Source organism: Corythoichthys intestinalis, chromosome 10 (assembly GCF_030265065.1).
Source record: "Corythoichthys intestinalis isolate RoL2023-P3 chromosome 10, ASM3026506v1, whole genome shotgun sequence".
In the NCBI taxonomy this organism is placed as follows: domain Eukaryota; kingdom Metazoa; phylum Chordata; class Actinopteri; order Syngnathiformes; family Syngnathidae; genus Corythoichthys; species Corythoichthys intestinalis.
In genome coordinates this window covers 54,692,634-54,705,229 of record NC_080404.1, presented here as the reverse complement: position 1 = coordinate 54,705,229, position 12,596 = coordinate 54,692,634, and the positions used below count along the sequence as shown (strand labels likewise).

Here is a 12,596-nt window from a genome sequence, read left to right as displayed (position 1 = left end):
CATTGTGATCGTTCAACATATCCCGTTTATTCTGACAAAGCAGCAAACAGGAAAGGGTTATGGGGGAAACAGAAGAAAAGAAACGGAAGAGAAGAAAAGAAACACAACAAGAAGAAATACATTGAACGCCTACACTAACTATAAATATTTTGGTGCTATCGTCAGTTAGATATTTCCGGTTTACACCACCTGTTGACCAGGGAAAGAAGGGGAGAGGGGTGGGGAAGTCTATAAACTGATTGGGAGGGGTAGAATGTACACAAATCAGCTCTGTGATTTAGAACCGTATGAAGCTCTTCTCAGTGTAAGCCCGTTGGCAACCGACGCTACACCGCCCCTCCGCCAGCCCCGGGACCCCTGATCCGAGCACGCCCAATTTCATCCAGCCGCACGCGAGCCCCACCAAACACGCGACAGCCACGCAAATGAGTGGAGACGCCGCGCAGGCGCCAACCCACTGCCTTGGCTCCAGACCTCGGACCTTTCCTGATCCGATAAACAAAATCATCCAGCATGCCCACAACAAAGTACGGGCCTTCGTAAGCCGGCAGAATTTTGCGCACCTTGTTTTTCACTCTTAGTTCCCTTTACCAGGTGCCACACAGCATCTCCAATTTTAAATTGGACTTGGAAAATGTTCTTGTCGTATTGTCTCCTAGCACATTTAACAGACCGTCCTAACATGTCCCGTGCCAGCTGATGGGAAAGCTCCAACCGCTCTGGTAGCTGAATGACGTATTCCGGCGGTGTGTTACCGATATCACGAGGCGGTGAACCCACAACCAAATCCGCCGGCTTGGTGATTTCCCATCCAAAGAGCATCATGTTCAGTGTTAAGCCTGAGTTATACTCCTGCGTTGCGGTGACGGCGTAGCGACTACGGCGTCATTCGACATTCAATAGTTCTGCGGTGAGGGAACGCGTTGCTCTGTATTTCACCGCCAAGGCACTAAAGGGATGTGGCGTTATGTTTGTACGGTTTTGGGGCATGCTTGTTTACTTCCGCTAGTCGGAGAAAAATAAACAATGCAATATGGAACTCTTGAAAGTAAATATTCTGCTCATCAACACTGAATAAATATTGAACATACAAATGTTGAGGGGCAGGCGACGCAGAAGACGGTTTCGAGGCGGTTTTGCCGACTTTTGATGCCGCACAGAGAGTCGGGTGGAGGGAGCTAGCTGTGGCGGCTAGCTCCAAACTGGCGTCGAGCACTGCGTTCAAGGTCTGCAAAGCCCTCCAGCCCGATTTGTTTGCCGTGTCCTACAACCAGCCAGTGGGAAGCCTTAGCAGAATTCTGGCGTCCAGGGAACTTCCCAAACTGCGTTGGGAGGCTTGATTTTAAGGTTATCATAAAAAGCACCGAGGCACTCTCAATCAGTGATGATGTATCGTGTGTGTGAACTGTCTGTTATTGAAAATTAAAGATCAAAACAACTTTTTTGACACCAAATCTGTGCTTTATTCTTTATATACTTGAAGTGTGACACGTAAATAAGTCACAGACTCACAGCAAACATATGTACACAGTAAATGATGAAGTGCACCAACCAAAAATACGACATAAAGTGATAAAAAGTTGGCAGTTTTTGGCCGACTGGGTCACCGCTTCGTGTGGCCGCTCGATTCCGACCACCCACGTCTCGGTGGTTCTTCCATTTATTTATTTTTTCGATCGCCGACCTTGCCATTTGGCAATCACAATAATAATTTCTTGACGAGACTTGCTCTTCGATGATACTCCCGTCGGCTTGGTCCATTTTTGCGTGTAGAAAACAATGTTTGATTCTATTGTACAATGGCGGTGTTTTCGCGGTAAACCGGAAACAACAGTCTGAGCGGATCAATCACAGTCCGTTTTCGCTACGTCATACGCGTCTACGCGACGCGAAGGTTACAAAAATCGAGAGGTGCGCGTCAGGCTTCAGCGTAGGGTCGTAACTCGATTCTTCCTTGACGGCGTAGGTCTGACGCGGAAGTATAACTCAGGCTTTAGTCCAGTAGAACTGTGCCTTGTTGCCCTGTATGCCATGACAGCATATGGGAGCGTTAAATCCCAGTCCCAGTGGCATGATTGGGCGGTGGTAGCCAGGATCTTCTGCAAGGTGGCGTTGAAGCGCTCGACTTGGCCATCTGATGGAGGGTGGAATGGAGTCGTTCGAGTCTTGTCAATCCCCAACAGCTCACGCATCTTCTGGAACACACCTGACTCAATGTTGGTGCCTTGATCGCTGTGGAGGCTGTGAGGAGCACCATATCTGCAGACCCACTCAGCCACTATCTTTTCGAACACGGTTGAGGCTTGTTCATCTGGAATTGGGTAAGCCTCCACCCACTTGCTGAAATAATCCTGGACCACCAGGACATACTGGTTATGTCTCTCAGTTTCACTTAACGGCCCCATCAGGTCCACTGCCACCCTGTCCTTGGGAGCTCCCACTTTTACAGTTGCCATGGCGGCTTGTGGCGTTTGCTTGGGGCCGGCCTTAGCAGCGCAGCTGGTGCAGGTACGGCACAACAAGACGACGTCATCTTTCATGTTGTACCAGACAAATCTGGTCCGGAGTTTGGCGAGAGTCCTCTCCACCCCGAAATGACCACCGACCGGGCCATCATGCAACAGTTCCAGGATGCCGTTTCTGAAAGCACGGGGCAGCAAGGTCTGTGGGTGGTACTCTGTTCCTTCGGGGTAGTAAAACTTCCGCATGATGACCCCATTTTTCAGGTACAGACTCTTCCACTGCAACCAGTAGGCTTTGGTGGCTGGGCTATGGTGAGAAATGACAGCCCAGGGTGGCCGAGGATCCCCCCCCCTTCTAACCACTGCTTCACGGGGGCAGTATCGGAATCTAACCTTTGCGCATCAACTAATTGCTCTGGGGTCCATGTATATTAATTGAGTAGCGGTTTACCCTATGTAGTAATACCACTTTTTTTCTTGTAGTACCAGTGCAACTATAATCTCGGAGTCCTTTTTTCCTTTCTCCTTTATTTGACCCTAATCCTCCATTGTACTCAACACGGTTACTTGACTAAAAAAAACAAAAAACAAAAAAAAAAAAAACGACTGAGGCCGAATTGGTGTTCGAGACTCCGGCGTAGTAAAGTCGAAATCACGTAAGTCGGGTACGTTGTAAACCGGGGACTACCTGTACTTTACTCAAGTAAGAGTAGCGTTGCAGAAAATTCACTCAAGTACTATGCAAGTCAAAAAGTATTTGGTGAAAAGAATACTCAAGGAATTAGTTAGTGTTTATAATCATTTATTTAGAAAATTTCATCAGTAGAGCGAGTAAGAGTAGCATTACTTTAAAACAAGATTACTCAATCACAAGTGAGAGTAGTCAATCATTAAAAAAAAAAGGATTTGTTGAAAAGAATACTCAAGTACTCGGTCACCTGCGTTTGATTTATTTTTAAAACTGAAATGAGAAGCCAAACATTGTACTCGAGTAAGAGCAGCGTTACTTCCAAATATAATCACTCAAGTAAAAATAGTTATCCATCCACAAAACGTAGTACTGTAAATCAGTGTTATCAAGAGAAAAGCCATAAAAATGTACTCAAGTAAGAGTAGCGTTACTTTCAAGTATTACTCACATTAATGTAAAAGTAGTATGCACACAAGTACAAGTCAAAAAGTATTGGGTGAAAAAAAATACTCAAGTACCGAGCAAGCGTTGATAATCATTTATTTTGAAAATAATGTCATCGTTAGAGTAGCCCAAAATGGTACTCACGTAAGAGTAGCATGACTATTAAATAAGATTATTCAAGTACAAGTCAAAGTCATCAATCCAAATGATTTGTTGAAAAAGAATACTCAAGTATTTAGTTATTTGTCTCAGATATATTTTTCCAACTGTAACGAGAAGCCAAAAATTGTACTGGAGAAAGCACTGAATATTTGACACGAAAACGGCATTACTTCATAGATAAGCTACACTGGACTATAAACTGCAGCAGTCCTCACTGTATTATGGTATATTTCCACCAAAATATATTAGCCGGTAATACTTTATTTGACAGCGGCATATCACGACTGTCATAAGACTAATTGAACTACAATGAAGCTTTGAACCAACTAGCTTCAAAGCTTCATTGCTTCAAGAAGCTTTGTATGGCAATCACTGCTCCCTTGGGGAGACGGTCAACCTATGCTGCCACCTGCTGTCAACGCTGTTGTCATCCAACATGCCTTCTAGCATGCATTGCAGCGCTACAGATGTAAATAACAATCAAAATTCATGTTCTGTGCTAATTATTTCTTCAGTTACTGTTCCGGTTGTTTCATGAATTGCTAGTTATGTTATTGGGTAAGACTTTATTTGACAGTGCTGCCATAAGACTGTCATTAGATAATCATAATTATGACATGAGACTGTCATGAGCATTAATGAATGCTTATAACAGATGTCATTTAGTGTTATCCGGCAAGTGATCTCACTTTTAAATGAATGTAAAAGATCCAAGCTGAACATGAATGGAGTTAGTGACGGAATTTGCCGGATGAAACTTAATCACATCTGTCATGTGAATTCAGTATTGCCAATGATAGTGTCATGTCATAATTATGACAGTCTTATGACGTCACTTTCTAATAAAGTGTTACCTGTTAACCCAAATAAATCAACAAAAAGCCACACTGGACTATAAGCCGAAGGAGTCAAAATGAAGAAAAAAAGTAGCGGCTTATAGTCCAAAAATTATGTTGTTTGGACACCAGAACAGAGGACCTATTTGGTGTAAATCCAATACAGCATTCCAGGAAAATAACCTCATACCAACTGTGAAGCATGGAGGTGGAAGTGGGGATGCTTTGCTTCAGCAGGAGCTGGCCAGCACATCATCATAGAATCCACCATGAATTCTATGTCTATATGAATTCGATGTCAAAGACTGGCAGATGGATACAAAAAACGTCTCACTGAAGTTATTTCAAACAAAAGGAGTGACACTAGCTATTAGGTGGTAGGGTGTCCTAACTTTTTCCTTATGCATTTTTTTTTTATATATTTGGTTTAATGAGTAAAACAATGTTAATTTTTTGTTTTTTTACCTGCAATTTAATCACTCTTTCCCAGAAAAAAACAAAAACAAGATCAGATATGTGAACATTTCTTGATAAAGTGAATATTTAATGGGGTGTCCTACTTTTTCACATGACTGTATATCTTTACTATTTAGAAGGGAAAAAAAGAGTTAACCTTTACATTAGCTTCAATTTTAATGTACGTCCAATGTTCTTAAGTAGTTCAAATTGAGGTTTTGCATTTAGGAAATGTGGGGGAGAAGTATTTTTGTTAACTATCATTTCGTAAATTATTAAAAAATACAAATCTGAAGGCTTTTTTTCTTTTCTTTTTTGTATGCATTATAGGAATAACTGCGCCATAAGCGCACTGCATTTCAGTGAGTTTAGGAGGTTTGACCTCCCCTCCCCCAAAAATAAAAATTGGGCTCCATGGCGACCTTCATGTCAGGAAGTTCCGGCAAGAGATTCTAGCCACTTTCACCCCTCAATTTACCTCCAATTATACTTGACAGCCAGCCATTCATATGAAAAGGGTCCGCCCTCGTCGAGGCGATGTTCTGAATTACCCGAGGCTCTATTACCCGGAAGTGTGTCGCAACTCTTTCGACATGGCTCTTTTGTGCTAATGTAGCTTAATAAACTTCTACTTACTTTACGTAGCGCTTCGCCTCCGTTAAAATCCACAATATTGAAAGCATCTTGTGTTTAGAGTCGCTTTTACAAATCAGGAAAAGGAAATCCTTCATCTACATCAAATCATTATCAACAGAATAAATTAAGGGCTGCCAACACTTGGTCCAGGCATGAAAATCTCTCACCTTTCGGCGAAATTTGTCGTTTTGAAGTCAAAAAGGGCGACCTACGTGAATTGCGTAGATCCGAGGAGAAATTATTTTTGGGAGGAGGGGGGGTCGGGAGGTTTTATTTAATTATTATTATTATTATCATCATGTGATTAACTTAGGACGTAAACTGAGCACTTAAAGGGGATGTCGCGGCAAAGGGGGTGTGAGACATCAATAGAACCGTTATGTGCCAAGATAACAAATATTGATAAAGTTAACAAAAAAATCAATCACATTAATGAGCAATTATCGAAAATCGATCGAAAATGACAAACATTCCCGAAAGTGTTCCGGAAACAGCCGAATGGGGCGGCGACGTCACGACAAGTGATTGACAGTCGAGGCGGAGCCAGGTGCCATTGTTTTTTAACGACGAGAGAGTAGCGTTGGGGTTTGTTAGACCAAAACATCTCAAAAATGGTTCAAAACTGCTGTGCTATGCGGTGTACAAATAGTTATTTATCGGAATATAGTATCCATGAGTTCCCGAACGCGAAAAAAAAAGCTGGACTACGCAGACGATGGGTAAAGTTCGTCCGTGCAAAGAGGGCTAATTTTCTAGACACAGCCTCCGGCACGCTTTTCTGGGGTGTGCATTTTCCACCTGAAAGCTTCTCGAACTATGGACAAGTGAAATCGGATTTTGCTAAAAGATTGCTGCTCAAAGGAGATGCGGTGCCGACCATACACGTGTAGCGACCTAAATGTCCTGAGATATCAAGAAAAAGGATGATGACTAGCAAAGGAGGCTAAGCAAAGGAGGGGATCAGCCAAGCTCGAAATGGCCAGAGTGAGTACTCTTATAATAAAAAAAATGTCACGCATTGGATACAGGACTGGACACATGTATAAATTATCGTTCGTAAAATATATAGAACAAATCCTCTGATCCCATTCATATTTGTGTCTGTTGGCAGAGCGAAAAGCTATGATAGCGCAATAAATGATCATTATTCTATGCATTCCTTTATTTTGCAGTCACGGTGTATCAGCTTCAGAAATGCAAAACAAATCATTGGTGTTTCCCACACGATCTGCTGCCGATGTTTCATCAGTGTCATTGCTCCCCTGAATGACCGTTTCATTACGCTGCATTGGCGTTGGTTTGGGCTCAAATTGATAACCTAAAACACCGATTAAACCTTCGTAACTCTCCTCGTCACCATTAGATGAACATTCGTTACGTCGGATTCGTCGCTGAAACTAGAAACGAAATTGTCTGCCATCATCGCCGCCATTCAGTATGAAAGCACTGAGCCTTTTTCTTGTTGAAGAAACAATTCTGAATTCTCTTTTATTGACAACGAGGGGTGTTTCTTCATGAGGGAACCTGGAATATGTGCAGGACGAACACAATGCATCAGCATAAACAGCTCAAAACATCCCTAATTCTCCCCTCACTAGAAGGAATTATATTGATGCAGACAGGCGCTGCCCCCCTAGTGGCCGGTGGGACTCTCTTCACTTGTCGTGACGTCACGCACACAATCTGCCAGATCTCGGGCGCCGGTCGTTTTAGCTTGGCAATCGAGCCAAATTTCTCTCATTTTCTTGTGTGTAATTACACGAAGTGGCATGATATGAATACAAAAGGCATGCGTTTATGGATAAATGATGGAATATTAAAATTTTCCCAGGGCACTACATCCCCTTTAAGAGCACAGTCAGCAAATCCTTCTAGATGCTTCGCTGACGAGAACCAATCATCGGCCCAAGCTGCGTTCCATTATTCCAAACGCGCGCACTCCTTACTGTACATGGAGTGCTCGGACAGCCTTTCGTTGCATTGCAAAGCTGCGAAAACAAAAAGCAGGCCTTATCCACACCGGGGCAGACCAGAGTGCAGCATACACACTTGGAAAAGGGGCATATTGCCTGTATTTGCCAGCAGATTGAAGTTGGTGAGTAATGGTTTCAATTGTTTTCACATTTTGCGATATAAAAAAGTTACTGCCATTCGTTGGAGCTTGCGTTGGACACTGCCAGAGCTAGCCAAATCTCCCATGAAAAAAAATAGCTCCCGTTAAATTGGCGTCAAGCTTGTGTATTTAGCGGTAATACAAACGAAGAAACACACTGTTGAGTCAAATTAAGCGGCATGCTCTCGGATGGAAGGGGCGCCTCACATCGCTCCCGTCATCCGCCGGAGACGCGTTATTTTCGGCTTGGATTTGAGCTGACGGCCGGTGTCGGTACAACACCGGCCCGACGAGTGGTGGGAATGAGTCCTGCTTCATAAAGCTTTTCAGAAATACAGCGGTTTCGCGGTTAATGGGGACCAGAACCCGCCGCAATAAGTGAAAACCGCGAAGTAGCCCCCCCCCCCATTTTTTTTGTGCGTGTTCAATGCATTTATTCAGATTTTACATTGGAAAAAAGATACATATATATAAGACATGTTTTTTTCACTTTTTTCACCCAAGTATCATTTATGAATGGTTTTCGAGCACTTCAAAATGTAAGAATTATGATAAGTTTTAAACATGTTACTGCCCCACTGAATTATTTTTAAACAAGAATAAAGTAGTAAGAAACTGCTTGGCTTTATTAAATGCTTCATAGTGAGTCTACTCAAACCCTCTCAGGCTTTGGTAAACGGTGATTGACACATGTGCAAAGTTTTTCTTTTTATATATATTTTTTTGTTTGAAGCAACTTCTTTGATTGAATAATAAAGACACAAATGTCCTAGCCAAAATGTGGCCCAAATGCAAAACAACATTACTTCAATAGAAACATTTGTTTCAATCAAGAAAAATAGTTTTCAAATGCTTGTCTCAAATTTATTTTTGCAATCAAAAACAATTTTTTTATTGAAGTGACTTTTTGGGGATTAAAAGTATATACTGTATTTTGATTCTAGCAACTTTGTTTTTGATAGAAGTAACTTGAATTGAACTTGATTGAATAATAAAAACACAAATCGTTACTGAGAGAGAAAGAAATTACGAAAGCTTTAAAACTAAAAGCCACCGGGGAGTGTTTTTTAAAATATTTATATTTCATTACATAGACATGCGTCGTAGGGAAGGGAGATTGAGGGATAAAAAAAGGAGTTGGATGAGGCTGCTAAAGGCAGTGGATACCTCATCAGCTGGGTGAATCGCAGACCTGGTAAGAACAAGTTTGCTATGATAGTCGGGTATTGAATAATAAACACAATTACAATGTTATTTTTCTATAAGATTTTTATGTCATTGCTTTATTAATCATTAGGTGCTAGAGTTGTTAAGTGTGGATAATAATGAAATAATAGTTTTAAGAAAACTGTGCTGTTGGTGGGTCAGTGACCATCTGATGTGGTTTGTTCTCAGATGAACAAGTTGAGGAAGGAAGTTTTGATGCAGAGGTTGAAGGAAGAAAAGCGGCAGACTGACTGAGTCATAGCCAGAAAGTGTTGACGACAGTTTTGATTTCTATTCACTGTTGCCCCCTCCCAATTAAAGTATGTCACAGTCGCAGCCAATTATTATCTAAAGCTGGTTAAAATTGAAGTTATGTTGTTTTAAGGTGTATTAAATACTTGTTTATGTGCCCCTTTTGATCTACGAGCACCCGCCCCTCCACCGGTCACTGCACGGCCCTGCTGAAACACAGTGTGGGTCGACAGAGCTCAATATTTTGTTGGGGTGTACAGTGTACTGGAACATATTTCCTCCACACCCTTCTCACCTTTTTAACCCGTGACCCATTTTCATGCCTGTTGGTCGTAGCTCACAGCTATGTTGTAGCCTTACGACGTAAGTGACGTCATAGCGAATTGGCATAATATTGTGCAGCATCTCCTGAGTCTATATTTTAGAATCTGCTTCATAAATAAGGAAATCATTTATCTTTTGGATAATCTACATCACATTATAATCAATAGATGGCTTTATATTGATGCTTCGTCGTAGCTCCCAGCTAAGGTACGTGTACGCAAAGTGCGTAGCGACTTACCCTATGGAATAACACTTTTTTTCTCGTAGTACTAGTACGACTTTAATCTCGTGGTCCTTTTTTTTTTGTCCTCCCTTATTTGGCCCTAATCCTCCGTCGTACGCAACACAGTTACGTGACTTAAAAAAAAAACAACGACTGGAGCCGAAATAGCGGTCGACACTCCGCCGTCATAAAGTCGAAATCACGGAAGTCGGGTACGTGGTAACCCGGGGACTACCTGTACTTTACTCGAGTAAGAGTAGAGTTACGTCAACATATGATGACTCAAGTTGCAGAAAATTCACTCGAGTAGTCAAAAAGTTTTTGGTGAAAAGAATACTCCAGTAATTAGTAAGTGTTTATAATCATTTACTTTGAAAATGTCATCAGTAGAGCGAATAAGAGTAGCATGACTTTAAAACAAGATTACTCAATCACAAGTCAGAGTAGTCAATCCCCCCCAAAAAAAGTATTTGTTGAAAAGAATACTCACGTACCCGGTCACCTGCGTTTGATTAATTTTTAAAACTGAAATGAGAAGCCAAACATTGTACTCGAGTAATAGCAGCGTTACTTCCAAATAAAATCACTCAGGTAAAAATACGTATCCATCCACAAATAGTAGTACAAGTAATAAAGTACAAGTACTGTAAATCAATATTATCAAGAGAGAAGCCATAAGATGTACTCAAGTAAGAGTAGTGTTATTTTCAAGTATTACTCACATCAGTGTAAAAGTAGTACGTACACTAGTACTAGTCAAAAAGTATTGGGTGAAAAAAATATGCAATTACCAAGCAAGTGTTGATAATCATTTATTTTGAAAATAATGTAATCAGTAAAAGCCCAAAATGGTAGTCGAGTAAGAGTAGCATTACGATTAAATAAAATTACTCAAGTACAAGTCAAAGACGTCAATCCAAATTATTTGTGAAAAAATAATATAGTTATTTGTGTCTGATATATTTTTCAAACTGTGACGAGAAGCCAAATATTTTACTCGAGTAAGAGTAGCATTACTTTCAAATGAAAGCAAAGAACTTATAAAATCAAAAAATGATTGTAGTACAAATATTAAAGTAATACAGGTAAATCAATGTTAACAAGAGAATAGCAAAAAGTAAGAGTAGCATTACTGTACTTCCAAATATTACTCACATTGGTGTGAGTTGTATTCACACAAGTATCGGAAGAAAAGAATACTCAAATGCGGAGTAACTGCTTCATTATTTTGACTCCAGTAAAGTCTTATGACATGACCTGGACAATAAATGAGAGTCAAATCATTTGATAAAAGAAAAGGAATGATTTAGATGACATTGAAGAGCAAAACAATGAAGCCGTGTCAACACGATCGCTAACTGATGGCTGTCGTAACACAAGGTGGAAAGGGGATTAATTTTAGAGGACTCTTATGTGCTGTCTGAAAGTAAGGATACATTTTGTTGTTACCGGACAAGTCTGGCCAATTGGAAGGCTCCATAGGTTTCACCAATTCAGTGTTTGTAAGAGGTTCAGAGAAGGACAATGACCTCTCATTCATGTCCACTTCAACTCGGATCCTCTGCACTTTGACAGGTGGATTCCATTCTCCATATTCACCACCGGGCTTTTTGTATTCACCATCACAAAATCCAATGACCCAACTAGTAATTATCTCTGGCAAACAAGGGTCCCCCCACATAATCCCCAATGTCCATTTATTGTTATCTCCCACCGCAACGTCCCACACGTGTCTTCCCGAGTCCAAAGCACCACCCAGCACACACCACCACGTCTGGGGTCTCTCTGGATTCTTTGGACGCTCCTGCCGTACGTCTTTCAAACTCAGACTGGTCAGATCTTCAGACAGACTGATTCTTGGATGGGCCGTGTTGGGGTCCAGAATGACGGGACTGTAGGCGAGCGTTTCCTTCATCTGCTCCCACAACTTGAATTTGAGATTGCCCACGTGTTTGGCTTCGTCTAGCAGACCTCCTGGCAGCAGCTGCGGCTTTTCAGGCAGCTCCTGGATTCTGCTCATCGCAGTCTTGAACTTCTTCATGAAAGAAACATTGCCAGACGCCAGCTGCTCCTCAGTGCTTCTGATGAGATTCGAGAGAGCGGCCATTTGTCTGTCGAGAGCCGCAATCTTCTCCTTCATCGTGTGACTCTTCTTCTTCTCTTCCTCCCTGACCGCAGCCAACATGGCCTTCTCCTCGACGTTAAGAAAGCGACGGAGCTCCTCAAAATCCTTCTTAATCTTGCGTTTGACCTTCTCCCTCTGGACTTTGATGTACTCTGCCTGTTCGTTGCAGTTCTCTCGACAGTCGTTGTAATCTTTGAGTCTTTCCTTGGCATTCTGCAGGCCTTTCTGGAGTTCCTCATGATGACCTTTTACAACTTCTTTGAGGGGCCGGAACGTGTGACCAACGTGGATTTCTGCGTCTCTGCAGATATGGCACACAAGCTCTTGGTGGTCCAAACAGAAGAGTTGAAGTTTCTCCTCATGCAAGCTGCAGATGTCTTCTGATTTGACTGAGGCTCGTGAAAGGTTCTCACACATATTCCTCAGTGCCAAGTTGGCAGGTGGATCCATAGAACTAAACTCTGTCCTACAAAGTGGACACGATCGTTCTCCTTTGTCCTTCCACTGCTGCAGACACACACGGCAGAAGCTGTGACTGCACAAAAGAATCACAGGATCTTTGAAGATTTCCAGACAGGTGGGACATTGAAGATGACCCTCCATACTTTCAGCCATGGTTTGTCTCCGTGCACAAGCTCGGAACGTTGACTCTCACGAGACCTACAG

At 42.0% G+C, this 12,596-nt stretch overlaps 1 protein-coding gene across 1 annotated transcript; it reads right to left on the bottom strand.

The window, feature by feature from the left end:
• Positions 1-10,975: 10,975 nt before the first annotated feature.
• LOC130923478 (E3 ubiquitin-protein ligase TRIM35-like) lies at positions 10,976-12,596 on the bottom strand. Its single transcript, XM_057849217.1, has one exon. The coding sequence runs from the start codon at positions 12,543-12,545 to the stop codon at positions 11,160-11,162; it is 1,386 nt and encodes a 461-aa protein (XP_057705200.1). The 5' UTR covers positions 12,546-12,596; the 3' UTR covers positions 10,976-11,159.